This window comes from Gopherus flavomarginatus, chromosome 10, assembly GCF_025201925.1.
Source record: "Gopherus flavomarginatus isolate rGopFla2 chromosome 10, rGopFla2.mat.asm, whole genome shotgun sequence".
NCBI classification, from domain to species: domain Eukaryota; kingdom Metazoa; phylum Chordata; order Testudines; family Testudinidae; genus Gopherus; species Gopherus flavomarginatus.
The window spans coordinates 35,475,375-35,490,554 of NC_066626.1; the positions used below are offsets into that span (position 1 = coordinate 35,475,375).

The 15,180-nt window shown below is 41.2% G+C and overlaps 1 protein-coding gene across 5 annotated transcripts in view; it reads left to right on the forward strand.

Annotated features, from left to right (window-relative positions):
- The window catches only part of PDE1A (phosphodiesterase 1A), a 287,403-nt gene that overhangs the window by 221,669 nt on the left and 50,554 nt on the right, over window positions 1-15,180 (forward strand). For all 5 annotated transcript variants that reach the window (XM_050916412.1, XM_050916411.1, XM_050916414.1 and 2 more), the window contains 2 exons: window positions 1,727-1,827; window positions 6,812-6,937. In XM_050916412.1, coding sequence (XP_050772369.1) covers window positions 1,727-1,827; window positions 6,812-6,937 — 227 coding nt within the window. The remainder of the gene's footprint in view (window positions 1-1,726; window positions 1,828-6,811; window positions 6,938-15,180) is intronic.

Below are 15,180 nucleotides of genomic sequence, written 5' to 3' on the forward strand. Positions count from 1 at the left end.
ATGGGGATTCTAAAGTCGTTGTTTGTTTGTTTTTCTTTTTTATCTTGTGAACAATGCTCAAAGTAAGGGGAAAATGTGTTGTGATACTCCCACTTTCTTACATTTCCCACTATACCTTGTTTTTTATTTTTTTTCCCAACTCTGAGCAGTGAAAAGTGGAGATAAGACATAACTATCTTTCCTGTCCTCATTCCATGTCTTATATAAAGGCAGATGTTTGGAAGATTTTTGCTTTGTATTTCAATCTGCTAAAGGGACCACGTGTGTTTTATCTGAATACTTAACTGAATATTGTCTTCCCTACTGTAGCTACAATATTTGCCAGTATACAGTTTCACATGAAATTTTCTGCAGTCCATAGACACCTTTGCAAGAAATTCTCTACTAATTATAGAAGGATTTTCCAGCAACTATTGTGGTTGCTAAAAAAATGATTTTAGGAAGAGATGCTTAAAGATTTTCTGTTTAGCTTTAGTTACTAATAATGTATGAGTTTCTCTTTCAGTTGTTCTGTTGAAAACATTGTGGAAGTCAGTCCCAGCTCAGGGCCTAGTTTTTATAATACAAAATACTATGGAGGTTGTTGTTTCCTTTTTTAGAACTTCTTACAGTACTTTCTCTCATTCCTTAACTGTAGTCTTCATAAATCTATATAGCTTCACCAACTAGTCAGTAGTCTCAGCATTCAGACAGTCTTATCTTTTCTCAGCATGTCCCACCACGTTATTCTAAAATACTAGTGAATCTTTACTGGCTGTTTTCATCCTCATGAAACAATCTGTGGTACTCATATCCAGGCAGCTTATGAAACAGCACTTGTACCTTGTATGATATGAACCTGGTGCCATAGTAATAATAGTGGATGGGTGAGTATAGTATGTATCAAATCCAAAGAGACCTTCAATTTAGTGAAAATTACAAAATGGGTGTAAGACATTTTCGGCCAAACCAGGCATATGTGTGGTTAATTTGTAGTCGTTACTAGATTTGTACTAGGTTCACTCTTAGATGGATACATTTCATCTAGACTGAGTCAATGTGTTCTGCAAGACAATAGAACTCGTATCATGTGTCTTTAGAAATGCAGCAGCACGGAATAGTATCAGATAGCAAGTAAAAACAATATATAAAATTGCTTCACAAGTGTACCAAGCAGACCTCAGTTTAATACAAAACTACTGTTCTAAAATGGCAGTATTTTAACTATAAGAAGAAAAAAATAACCCAGTTTCCATCTTGCAGGATTGGTAAAGTCTATGTTTAAGGTTGATGATGTACTTGGAAAAACACTGTGCATTGTTTGTCTGAGGGTCAGATCTTACACTAAGTGGGAAATTACAATTGTAACTTAATACTAAGTTTTACGTGTAATTAATTTTGCAAGAGACAAACATTGGCTGGCTGACAAAAGACCTCATGTTCAAAACCTCTGCCAAATGTGTCACATGAGCTTTTATCAAATAATAACTATTTATTTAATTTTTTTAACATACAAGTTTTACATTGCTGTTGCACATAAATGGCCCATCCTGGTCCCAATGAAGTCAACAGAAGCTGAAGGAGACTCTTGTAGTGTACAGTATTTAGCAATGTTCGAGATTTTATGATTCAGTAGGAAAAGAGAAGTAAGGTTTAATTAAGCTACATGTAGAAACATTTTCAATAACGTAATATCACAGTTAAGCTGTTGTACAAAATGTGACTGGTTTTTGCTTTTATTCACTAGCACTGGCTCACAGAACTGGAAATCTTAGCTATGATCTTTGCAGCTGCAGTCCATGATTATGAGCATACTGGGACCACAAACAATTTCCATATTCAGACAAGGTAAGTGTGCTTCATCTTGTGATAGTGTGTCTGAATGCAGCTGTTGCAGCACGATCTAGGAGAAAAAGGAAGGCAATTTAGTGGCATAGATCTGAGGTTCATACCCTTTGGATCACAGCTGCAAGGCACAGTGCCACTGGCTGTGGTCAAGATAGTACCTTAATACACTGAAGAGGAGATTCTTGACACTCATTCAGCGGGAAATACTTCACCTGACCAGCAATTTCTCAGAATAGCTTTGCTGTGAACGTTGAAGTTCTGCTTCCTAAAATGTTTTACTACTTTGGACACAGATGGCAGTCAGCTTTGCAGCCCTTACTTATCCATGTCATCCTTGCTCATGTGAGTAGCCTCCTTGGCTTTCTGAGCAAGGACAGCATGTGAGAATAAGGATTACAGGATTTGGTCGCATATCTTTAAAGTGCAATCTTCACGTTGCCGTTCATTGATATGTGAGGGGTCATGGCAAAATGCTTGGAACACTGACTGACAAGGATGCCAGTTGTACAGAATATTTCTGAGCGTTCTCTCTTCTCATTATCTTTTGTACCCACTCCCTTTATATCTGGCTTAGTAGCTTCTTATAGTATCCCATTAAGTCATATATTTGAAGTAGGCCTCCCAGTCCCCAGACACCCTCCCGGCCCTCCTCCATATCTCTCCTTAAATGCTGCTTCCCCTCTAGCAATGTCTCCAAACCCACCTGAACTGTTATTTGGGGTGTCATATTTGTTTGTATTAAGTTGCAAGATCCTTGAGACACTAAGACGTTTTCGAAGACACAAATGACAATTAGGCTTCTGGGGTGGGGTCTGAGGTGCCTTTCCCTGCCTATTTTGAGATCCTCTATATTGTGTAGTCCAATGGAGAGAGCACTGGACTGAGAATCAGAAGACCTGTGTTCTAGTCCGGGCGCTGCCACTGCCTTGCTATGGGATATTGAAAGTCTCTTTGCCTCAAGTTCCCTCCTTGTTAAATGGGGGTGATATTTACCCAGCTTTTAAAAATATTTTGAGATCTACAAATGAAAAACACTGTAAGTGGAAATTTAATGCTATTGCAGTAGGAAAAAAAGGTATAAAACGCATAGGAAGCCCTTTCGTCCTTAATCCAGAAGTGCGGGTGGGGTTGTGCCTCTCATGATATGGCATATGGAGACATTTAATAATAATTAATAATAGACTTAAGTATATTCTTGCTGAAATGACTATATCATTTAAAAGTATTGGGCAGGGATTGGTTTGTTTTAACTATAGAAAAAGTTGTCTTTTTCTTTAAATACTGTCGGGCAGATCCTGACCCACTGCTGCCCTGAGATTGCCCAGAGTAGGGGAACATCTGGTGGTGCTGTCTCTATCACTGCAGTTTGGGAAAGGGGTGTGGGCAGGACTCTGTATGTCAGATATCACTGGCTTCCATAATGACCCCTTGGCCCATAAACACAGCTGGTATGAGTTAGAGCAGCCAGGCATCATTGGGACACAGTGCCCCACCCTCTGATGTGAATTAGATTGGGGAACTGGGGATCAGTCTAGTGCAGAGTGGCTCATCAGGCACCTTTGCAGCCCCTCAGCTGTACTGAAATACCTAACAATTATTTCCATCACTTCTGTTTTGGCAAGAAAACCACTCTTCATAAAAGAGAACTGAAGTGTTCTTCCACTTAGCTAGGTTATACTGCCTGCCAGTGGTAGGCTTTAAATGCTGTAAGGACTGCGTACAGGTTAATCAGTTGATGTGCTTTGGGACATATGGTTTGATAAATCTGATGATGAACAAATTCTATGTCTGCAGCTAGATTACGAGCAAAAGCCCTTTCCTCTTCAACATACTGGTGCATTCACCCAGTCCAGCTAAAAATAAATTGTTGTATCACTTTAATCAGTTGTTCTAAGTTTAAACTGCTTTTCTATTTTAGTCTTATATATTTTGGTTTGAAGTACTGCAACAGTGGAAAATAAATTACGTTGTTAAACTGAGTTTTACAGTTAAATACTTACTCGTACATGTTGAATCTGACCCTAAAAAAAGAGATCTATTTGCCTTTCATCCATGTTTCTATTGCTTCAGAAAGGTAGAAAAAATTACCCTCAGAGTTGTGTCAAATCTCTGCACTGATTAAAAACAACCATGATTAGCTATGTGGATCAAAAAAGTGTGCTCCACCAAAATACCTGATTGGCAAATAATAGATTTTCCCATATTAATAAGAGACTGGACAGAAACACTGTCATTATTTAGGTAGGATATGCTTTGTTCACTTAATCAACAAACTTTACAATCCTGCTTTACTTCTGTAGTTTCCCTGGTACCATGCCATATGCTTTTAGCTGCCTCTGATCACAGACTCAAAGCAGTGTTGCAAAATATGTAGTCTTGGCTGGCTAATCAGGACACTTATAAAACAGAAGGCAAAAAGAGAGAAATAGAGGAAAGAGAATAAATAAGGTGGGAAGGGAAAATGACACTTGAGGGAGGAGGTGACAGCAGGAACCCAAGTCTCTTTCCTGTTGGTGTTCAGGATTTAGCCAAAGCTGGGAGAGGTAGCAATGTTATCTGGTTCCCTCTTTCTGGTCTGGTCTGGTCAGGACACCTTTCAGGAATGGGATGATGAAATACCAGCAGTGTCCTCATGGTTTCTGGAGTTCCAGGAAATGACGAGGTGGCAGCCCTGATGGCAAGGGCATATTCCTTCTAGCCCAACTGGCATCCTAATTCCCCAACAACGTCAGTTTTTAAGGACCTCCAGAAGTGGAGATGAGAGGAATAGTCAACTTAAGAGTACAGGCCCCTGTGCAAATCTCAGGTTGAGCATCCAGAAAATGGGGAACACACAGAAGCCACTTGCAAAAAGTTCAGTTTAAATGACTTGCCTGACATCTCACAGGAACTCTGTGGCAGAGGAATGATAGAATCCCATTTTTCAGGGTGACATTCAACTGCCTAATCTCTGAGACCATTCTTTCTCTTCATGCAGTCTCCTACCTCATTCACTACACACCTTTCAACTTCTGTAACAAATGAGGCAGGCATTAACCACACAGTGGTGTCATTAACTACACAGCCTGATTTATTCCCAGCGCACCTTAATTCTGGCATTTCCTAACTCTTGAGTGCTTAATGGTGTGTGTGTGTGTGTGTGTGTGTGTGTGTGTAATTTCCTAGTTTTGTTTTTTTTTTAAATGAAACTGAAAAACAAATTCCATGATGTGGAACCATACTGATCATATGGTTCTGAGCAGGGTTACACTCGTTAGTTTCACAATACAGGCTTCTACCACTTGAGCTAACAGTGTAACCAACAGCAGCCAAAGGTTATCATCCTCTGTGTGAGCCGGCCTTTAGAGGGAGATGAGGCGTACATTTTTGCCAGTGGGTTTCACAGCTATTTGCAGACAGCAGAGGAATGATGAGATTTATTCCATATTCTGAGAAGTGTGTTCTCTAATGGGTTATGAACCCTCCTGTCTCTGTTGTTCCCAGGCCTGACCCCTGCTATTCATGGCCCCTCCAGCCTGTCTTTGTCTAGGTCTCCCACCCCCACTCCCCCACTCAGCTCGTCATCTCTATCCCAGGCATCCAAACTCCTCACCAGCTCCGCATCCTTGACTGTTTTCCTTTCATCCCCCTGGCCAAATCTTCATCTCAGCCACCCACTCACACCCTTGTCACTCCCTTTGCCACACCCTTTGGCTCCAGCTCCTCAGCCCTCTGCATTCCTTTCAGGTTCCTTCCTCCTGCTCCTAATTGCTGCCTGTGCACCAGCTATGGGGGGAATGGAGGCATTGACATGAAAAGAAAGATCAGTTCTCATCCCTAGTGCCATAAACTGCCCCAAGTGGCTGGAAGGAGCAATTGCAGGAAGAGGCCTGCTCGGGCCCTGTAACCCCGAACTGGAGGATGCTTAGCATGGGTGGAATCTTCAGCGAATTTAGCTGCTAAACTCTAAAATGTCTCTACAGATCATGTGTGAACTGAGATTTTCAGAGGCTAATAATTTGGTCAAATTCAGGTTGATTTTTACAGGTCAACCTCCTAACATTATGGTTTCCCACATCTGGCACATTTCAAATCTGCACTCCAAAACATGGAGGCTCAAGAACTTCTCTGTGAAATGGTGTTTAGAATTTTTTTACAAGGGCAGAACATATATTTCCTCTAACTCCATTTGAGAAATACCTGAACCATTTGTGCTGAAATTCCATCCACCTCTTTCTAACTCCTCATTCTAAAATAAAGTCAGCCTGAGGTAGATATCTAGCATGGATCTAGCCCAAATGGTTGAAATTTGAGAAAGTTATAAGCAATTGAAAACAAGGTTTTATAATGGGAACTGTCAGACAACTTGAAGTACAGGTCTCAATCTCTGCCCCACATATAATATCATATAAGTTTTATTATAATTTTTTTTTTGTCAGAGCAAGCCTGATTTTGTAGTCTTTCCTTAGGACTCAGGCAAAACTGCCTTTAAATTCAATGAAAGTTTTCTTTGTGTAAGTACTATAGGGTTGGACCCTTATCCTGTATACCTCATGAATTAGCTGCTTTATTGCTAAACAATGTAACGGGTACAAACATGAAAAAAGGCCCCTTTGATACCACTGGATGTACCTGGTCCAAATGCTTGTGAGACAGGTAGAAGAAGGAGTAATATTGTTTGAGGATATTATTTTCTCTTAATTCCTCGAATTAATCTCTCTGATGTATTAATTACATATTATAAAGAGAAAACGATATATTCAAAATCTGGTTCTTGCCCTTTACAGTAGCTAATATGGCAAGTAAGTTCAATTACCAGCATAGTTGCACCTTTTTTTTTATTATGAGGAATTATCTGTGAGGTTTTCTTTTCAGATCTTTATCTTCTAGGATGAAATAAATATCATGTCAAACTAACTCAACAGACCCTTTAATGGCAACAGAGCCCCTTTCTATTATGCTAACATCAGTGTCCTGTTGCTAATCATACTTCTTTTATACCTAGGTCAGATGTTGCAATTTTGTACAATGATCGTTCTGTTCTTGAAAATCATCATGTGAGTGCTGCTTACAGACTTATGCAAGAGGATGAAATGAACATTCTGGCAAATTTAACCAAAGATGACTGGAGGTAAGATCTATTGGGACATTAAGGATGATTCCAATAAATAGAAAGGGTAGGTCTTCTCCTTTGCACCTCATTTTGGATATGTGTACACCTTGAATTGTGTACTCATACTCATTCTAACTCTCTTTGAGCTAGTGCACTAAAATCGAATGTAGTCCTGGCAGCACGATGGGCTAGCCACCCCGTGTACATACCAATCCAAGACCCTAAGCATGAACTAAAGGCAACTAATCCATCCCACTTTCATGGCTATGTTCTATTTTTAGCACACTAGCTCAATAAGAGCTAGAGCAAGTATGTCTTCTCAAGCTGAGAATCATACCGCCAGCCTGAAGTGTAGACATGACCTTTGAGCTCTAGCTGAAACTGAAGAAGCCTTGGAAGTGGAAGCATGTAAGAGCATTGGAACTTAAATGGGCATTAAAAAAGATGGTCAGAATCATAACTGACATTTCACAATAACTCGAGCCACAATATCATAAATGATAATTGTCAGGACTGCCTTGAGGTCTTCCATTATTAAGAAAGTTGCTATGGTGTACAACAATGCATGCAGAGAATTCAAATCACAAGCCTTCCTGTGTTACTATTGGTAGAGCTGTTATCATTCAAGTACGCCTAAAATATCTAACCAATAGCTGTATTGCAGTGTTACTGGCAGGTGTGCTGCATCTGGAGAACATTGCTTCCAGGAATGGTGTCCCTAAAGACAGAGTGCCAAATTCTGCTCACAATAATACCTGCACAATCCAATTGTCTTCAGAGGAGTTAAAAATTTGGCCCATCATGTACATAAAGCTGCAGTACTTGGCCCAGACAGAAGCCTCTTTCTGTAACACCTTCTTGTTTGCGTGTATTAATTTATTTCCTCTTTGGAATCAGACCATCATTAGACAATTCAGTTGCATGTAGCTGAATTCAGAGATGGAATGTGTAAAACTGGCTTACAGACTATCAAGGTGTTAATATTTAACAATACAGGGAGTTAAAACCTATTGATTTTTAATCTATTAATTACCCTTAATTGTTGCAGCACATCTCATACATAAAATATTTTTTTCATCTCTATGATTGAAGCAGACTGCTACATGTTTTTGACTTTATTTTTTTCTTTCAGAGCACGCTTACTCTCATTCATTGTCCTTAAATTTTTTAAATGAATTTAGTTCTGGACAAAGATCAATAGCTCTGAAAGCTGATTTTAAATGTGCACTGTGAGAATATTCTCTTACCCACACTGCCTCTATCCATATGACTTAACATAGTTCTGGAGGCTTCTACCTTCTGAGGATTGAAAGGATAGTTCTGTCTCTGTGATCCCTCTGCTTAGACTGCCACTGAACATACGAAGAAAGTGATAGTGTTTTGGGATCCTAGAAGAGCCAGCAAACAACTTTCAGATGCTGATACCTTTCAATCCCTAGCAGTCTGTGTCACTTAGAGAGTGAAAGATTCTGAATCTTTATGCCGCTTATGTGGAGGCATGACGTCAGTAGTTTAACTTTTTCCCTTTATTTTTTCCCCTAGATATTTTATCCTAGCTAGATGTTTGTCACACTCATTAACATGTTATCGAAGTGCCTTAAGATATATAGGACTAGAATCTGGTCCAGCCGAGCTACAGTCAGTAAAGGACTGGGGCAAATCAGTAAAGGACTGGGGCAAAGATATCTCTGGGCTTCCCTGATCTTGGGATCACCAAGGACTAGTCCTCAACATAAATCAGTGCAATTTGGGCACTGACTGAATTTACACCCAGCTGCCCCCAGAGGCCACACTAGCAGCCTGGGATCAACAGGAGCCAGTGCATTCCAGCCACTCCTTCCTCAGGTGGCTGTGGGAGGGGAGATAGGAATAGAATAGGAATCCCTATTGTTACACCAATTATATTAGACCAGTAAAAACCAGCAGGATCTTATTAAAGGGGACAAGGCAAAGATGCCACATTTATTATGATAACAATTTGATTTATGACTAATAACTAATATCTTAATTCTTATACACACACATTATACCTAATACCTATACACACACACACATATTCACACACACACACACACACATTCACACACACACATCCATCAGATGTTCTGCAGCTGCTGCATAGTTACCAGTCCTGAAGATAGCTTAAGTTCATAGCTTGATTTTGTAGCTTGGGTTCGTAGCTTGTGGCAGCTAACTGGCCAGGAAAGCCAGGCACAAGGACAAGCTGGATCTCTGTTGGGCAGGCACTGATGTTCTTCCATGTTGGCAGCAGAATGTTACCCAGAGTTTCTCATCTCACCCTTCTTTTTTATAGGCTTTTAGTTTGGATTCAAAGTCTATAGGTCTTGCTGTGTCACGCTGCCTCTGGGTTTAGATTGATCACCCATCAATAGCAGGCGTGACTTTCAGCCTTGAACCTGGCTTTGATCTTCCTTCTGTTGTTCTGTTGTCCTTTTCTTTTTAGGGTGGATGCTTCTTACTTTGTTTAGGGCTGTTGTCTAGGTCTTCAGCTGTTGGTATTTGAACTTTATCTCATCAGGACAGGCTGGGGCTGGAGGTTGATTCCGTCATCCACACATACCTCATTCACACATCTAAACTAAACTAAGATTACAGCAGGGTTTGCAAAAATGAAGGTTGGAGGAAGCTTTTACAAAATGGAGTGAGTGTTTTAAAATGGGGTTTGAATTACAATATGGAACAGCAGTTACAGTATAGGCAAGTGTAGTGAATGGTGAACAGAAGTTACATTAATAAAGTGAACAATTAAAAACAATTTCATTTGTCAGTTCTACACTATGACAGCAGAAGATTTTCCAGTGCTGGGAGAAGCCTCCAGTTCCCAGATCTGTCAGCTCCATGCTGCTTTGCACTGGGAGACTGGAGCATAGCAAGTCTCAGGATCTGGACTGTAATAGTGTAGTTTTTGTAGCATATACATGTATTTCTAAAATAGTCTTTTCTATCAAGACTGATCAATCTTCATACTAACTTTCCTTCTTTTTTTATGCTGGACTGTACACAATGTGGCTCCTTTATGCTCTCTCAGTGGCACTCTGTCTCTTTCTCTTACATTTCTCTTTGCTTTCATGGTAATTTAGTATGCTCTTTCAGAAGTTGTTCAACTACTCTCCAATTGTGCTTGCACTGGCTTTTGAAATATCTTTTATTGTGACCTTTTCTGTATTTCCCATTTATTTTAGTGATGTTTTAGCATAGATGTTTGTATCAGAATTTCTTTATATGGAATGGTTACACAGAGTCCAGATTCTGCTCTCTGTTGTACTCATCCAACCCATGTGAAACCAGCGAGGTTGCATGGCAGCCATAGGGGGCAGAAATTTGGCCCCTTTAACGAGAGTATAAGATATGTATTTAATAGAGGCAGGAAGCCCAATTATTACATGTAGGTAGGTATCATTAATTGTGAAGACTTCTGAAAATTCTGCTATGACATCACTGATATTCAGACATGGAATAAAAGGATTTACTTACCTGAGCTAAAGTAGGGCACCCAATTCTCTATTTGGTCACATAAATCAGCATTTAATATCTCTAATATCTGTGCATGCCTAAGTACTGATTTGAATACCCACGCAGTTTGTGGAACTGGTTGACCTAATTATGAGGGTCAGATTGGAAAATTATCACCTGGTATTCATTTTGTAAGTTCAAAAATATTCTTGTTTCCATGTTATTATTTGCAGTGGTTCAGTAGCACAGTGGAAAATCCGTTTAGCCACTTGAAAGAAGCACTTCAGGTTTTTTAAATTATTAATAGAATGAACTTTTTTGATTCTCTTTATTCAAATTCATGCCATTAAAATAGCTTTGAAGCTTACAATAAAGCAAATTGGCAGTAAATTGAAATGTTAATTTGTTCAACTTTTTCAACACACGTCGTGTCTGATTCATTTCTTAAGTACTGTCAGACCTGTTTTCTTCACTTGTACTGATTATTTTTTTAATGCCCATGCCTGGTTAAACTATGGCTTTGCTAATTATTTCATCAAGATAAAGAAAAGTGATTGAGATTTTTTTTTTTTGCGTTACCATTTTTTTCTACCTGTTAACATCAGGGAGAATGTGCTAATAAACTGTCGGGCTCAATTAAGTTTAAAACACAAGGTTTGGGTCTGAATCAGTGAAATGCTGCCAACGTTGTAACAAGGGCTTTGTCAAGGTTAACACATGTGACATTCCCCAAGTAGTATAGTCATTCCTCACTCTTTCCCTCAACCAAACCTCACCCATCCCCTCGACACACACAAAATCCTCCTTTCCATACTCTTCTCCCTTACCTACCTCCCCTCCCCAAAAAATCCAGCAATCCTTTCACCCTCCTTTCAAAGAGGAAATAAATGAATACATGCAAATAAGAAGGTGTTACACAGAGAGGCTTCTGTCTGGGCCAGTACTGCAGCTTTATGTACATGGTGGGCTAAATTGTGCTCTCACATCATGCAACTCCTCTGAAGACAATTGGACTGTGCTAGTATTATTGTGAGCAGAATTTGGTCTCCCTTTCCACACCAGCCATTATCCTTTGATTCGCCGTGCTTCCACCTCCCCAGCAGTACAGGGGTACTCTTCTAAGTGGCTCACACAGCAGCAGAAGTGCTGGCAGATGGGTGCCCTGTGGTCTTTGGCAGTAGTGGTGGTAGACATCTTGTCCTGCAACCTCTGGGTGTCGGGTAGGGCGACCACTTTTTCAAAAAGCAAACGTGGGACACATGCAGGAACCCCACCCCCCTCCATGGCCTGACCCCTTGCCCCTCCTCTTCCCTCAATCCCCCACCCCCTGGTCCTCCTTTTCCCCATGAGGCCTCGCCCCCTGGCCTGGCTGGAAGCCAGAGTCAGGCTGTGGTAAGAACCACCCAGGTCCTTCCACCTGCCTTGGGCAGGGGGCTAGGGTGCCCGAGAGCAACCTCCAGCCTGTATCCCCACCTCCTTGGATGTGCCACCAAAGGCAGAGGAAGGGTCTGGGGCTCCCCACAGTGGTCCAGACACCCTGGGCAGCTCTTACCACAGCCTAGCTCAGGCTTCCAGTCTGTCCAGGGACAACCCTTGAGGGGAAGAGGAGGAGCAGGGGACAGGGCCTTGTGCTGAGAGAAGGCTCAGGGATTACTCTTAAAAGTGAGCTCAAGAATTACAAGTTCAAAGGAAAGAAAAATCTGTAAAAAGAGGGAGTAGAAGTTTGTTTCAGGTTTGTGTTAGGTTTTTTTTCTTTCCTGTTTTCTCCCAAAACAGCAGAGTGTAACTAATATAAACCCCTCAGTTTCCATGCAACTTCTGCCTGTTTCTTACAAAAACTGGCTTGCTTCATTTGAAGTTCAAAGCAATGTGCAGGAGGAGCAGTTGGGATGCAAGTTAATTAGTGTCATATCAGAGGTCAGGCAAGGTTGCCATGGTTGCACATCTTTATTTGAATAGCAAAGGGAGGCCTGAATCTCCACTCAGTTATACCAGTGCAAATCAGTAGTAAATCCACTGAAATTAATGAGTGACACCAGCTTAAACCTACTGTTGAGGGAGCTCAGTCTCAAAACTTATAATAAACCATCACATCTCCTCCAAACAGAATTGTAATTAACTCATATCTTAAAAGCATAAACATAGAATTTCACATTAATATTTAACAAGGTTTGTTGTAGAACCCCCTGAATACCACATTTTGTTCACAGACTCAAACTTTAAGGTCACAAGGGACTATCATCATCTAGTCTGACCTCCTCCACATTGCAGGTCACAGAACCTCACCTACCCACTCCTGTAATAGACTCCTAACTGCCGGCTGAGTTACTGAAGTCCTCAACTCATGGTTTAAAGACTTCAGGATACAGAGAATCCACCATTTACACTAGTTGAAACCTGCAAGTAACCTGTGCCCCATGCTTCAGAGGAAGGTAAAAAAATTCCAACCCACCGGGGTCTCTGCCAATCTGACCTGGGGAAAATTTCTTCCCGATGAGTTAGACCCTGAGCATGTGGGAAAGACCCACCAGGCAGACACCTGGGAAAGAATTCTCTGTAGTAACTGAGAGCCCTCCCGACTGTGCTACTGTAACAGTCAATAAACTGCTTCCGGTCCTACACTCCCATCAGCATTCACACAGGCAGGGACACACCCCGCTGCAGTTGCGTGCAGGCTTTGGCCAGCTGCTGCATGAACCAACAATAGAGAGGCTACAGCCAAGATAACCCCCAGCTTCCCCACCTAGGACCCCAGAACTGTACCATCCTGTTCTGGTCAAAACCCCAACCAGTACAAATTTATTACTCAGTTCTCCTCTCCCTCAATGTGAAGAGGAATGTGCACAGTACACTTGTGTTAAACCAAGCTGAGATTTTCCCCGGACACTTCAGTTCAAAGGAACACTGGTTTAGATTAAAACAAAAGTTTAACTACAAAAAGACAGATTTTAAGTGATAGCAAACAAATTAAAGCAGATTACCTAGTAAATAAACAAAACCGCAAACTAAGACTAAAATACTAGAAAGATTGGATATGAATTAGCAATTTCTCATCCTGACTGATGATACAAGCAGGCTTGCAGATTTCAAGGCACAAGCTACATTTGCTTTACAACTTGGGATCCCCACCCCATTCCAAGTCCTTTTCTTTCGGAGCTTCTCCAGATGTTGAGTTGTGGGGGACTGAAGTACAACAGATGATGTCACTCCCTGCCTATTGAGGGAACCCTTTGTTCCAAAAAACAGTTTCCAGCCCAGTTTGCGGAAAAATACAGGCACCCAAAATGGAGATCAGTGTCTTATAGTGTCATGTGGTCTGGTCTCATACCCTTGCATGCCCTGCCAAGTCATAGCAGCCATTATTTACAGTCTGTCTGGAGCAATCTCAGGAAGGTTCACCAGGTGGGAGATAAGCTTCTCCTAAGGCAGGGGTTCCCAAACTTGGTTTGTGGCTTGTTCAGGGTAAGCCCCTGGTGGGCTGCGAGACACTTTGTTTACCTGAGCGTCCACTGATACAGCCACTCGCAGCTTCCAGTCTCTGCGTTTCGCTATTCCCGGCCAATGAGATCTGCGGGAAGCAGTGGCCCCACCCGCACCACTTCCCACAGCTCCCATTGGCTGGGAACGGCACACTGCAGCCACCGGGAGCTACTAGCGGCCGTACCTGTGGATGGTCAGGTAAACAAAGCATCTTGCAGTGCGCCAGAGGCTTACCCTGAACAAGCCGCAAAACAAATTTGGGAACCCCTGTCCTAAGGCCTATTTTTTTCCTAATGGCCCATTACCCTGAGCAGGCCCTTCCCGCCAGCTGTCTAGGCAGAACGCATTTTGCCTAATGAGTGTCACCCAGGTGTAAACACATTTGAAACTCAGATACATAGTCAATATTCATAACTTCAGATCCAAAAAGGATACATGCATACAAATAGGAGAATCATATTCAGCAAATCATAATTTTCCACTGATTTACATCATAATCATATCATAATTGTACCCCCATGATAAATATGGGGTGTAGTGTCACACCATCTCCAACATGTCTTTGATCTAATTGACGCTGCTGTTTTTCAACAGTGAGTTCTCACTGAAAGGTCTGATACTGGGCCCTTCATAAGCTGCATTATCAGTGGTTAGCAGTAGAGTCCAAGGTCTCAGTACTACAGAAGAAAGAATGTTAAGATCACAGAAGAATGCATAAGGTTGCATGCTTCATAAACACACATTTCAGGTTATGTATTCTCCCCTACATCCTCCCACCTACCTGCTGCTCCCTTTCACCCTAATGGGATATGTATACAGCATGTCAGTTAAGAGTCAGTGAGTGAAGAAGCACTTGTTACCAAATCAGCAATTGCTAGTGATGGGAGTTAATGATTTATACTATATATGCATATGTTTGTGTGTTTATTGAATAGAAGGTTGGCAGACAAACCTTTGTCCTTGAAAGAAATAGGTACAAGCTGTAGATAAAATTTAGAGCTGTTCTAACTTATGCCAGTTTGTAATGGTCCATAGTGTTAAGCTCATGGGGTATTGGACAAGAGGTGCTGTTCTGACCAAACTTGAAAAAGTGGAAAAGAATAAAGAGGAACTTTAAATAGCCTGAATTCCTAACATTTCAGACTTGACACTTCTTCGTCTCCTAAATGGCTCCTGAACCTTCTAGCTAATAATAGCATTGTATCTGCTGTACACTAAGTTGGAAGCTTATATCCTCCTGCTGTTGTAGTGGACCCAATGGTCTAATTGGTCCCCCCTCTTTCTGAATGTGATGATCCTAGTACTGG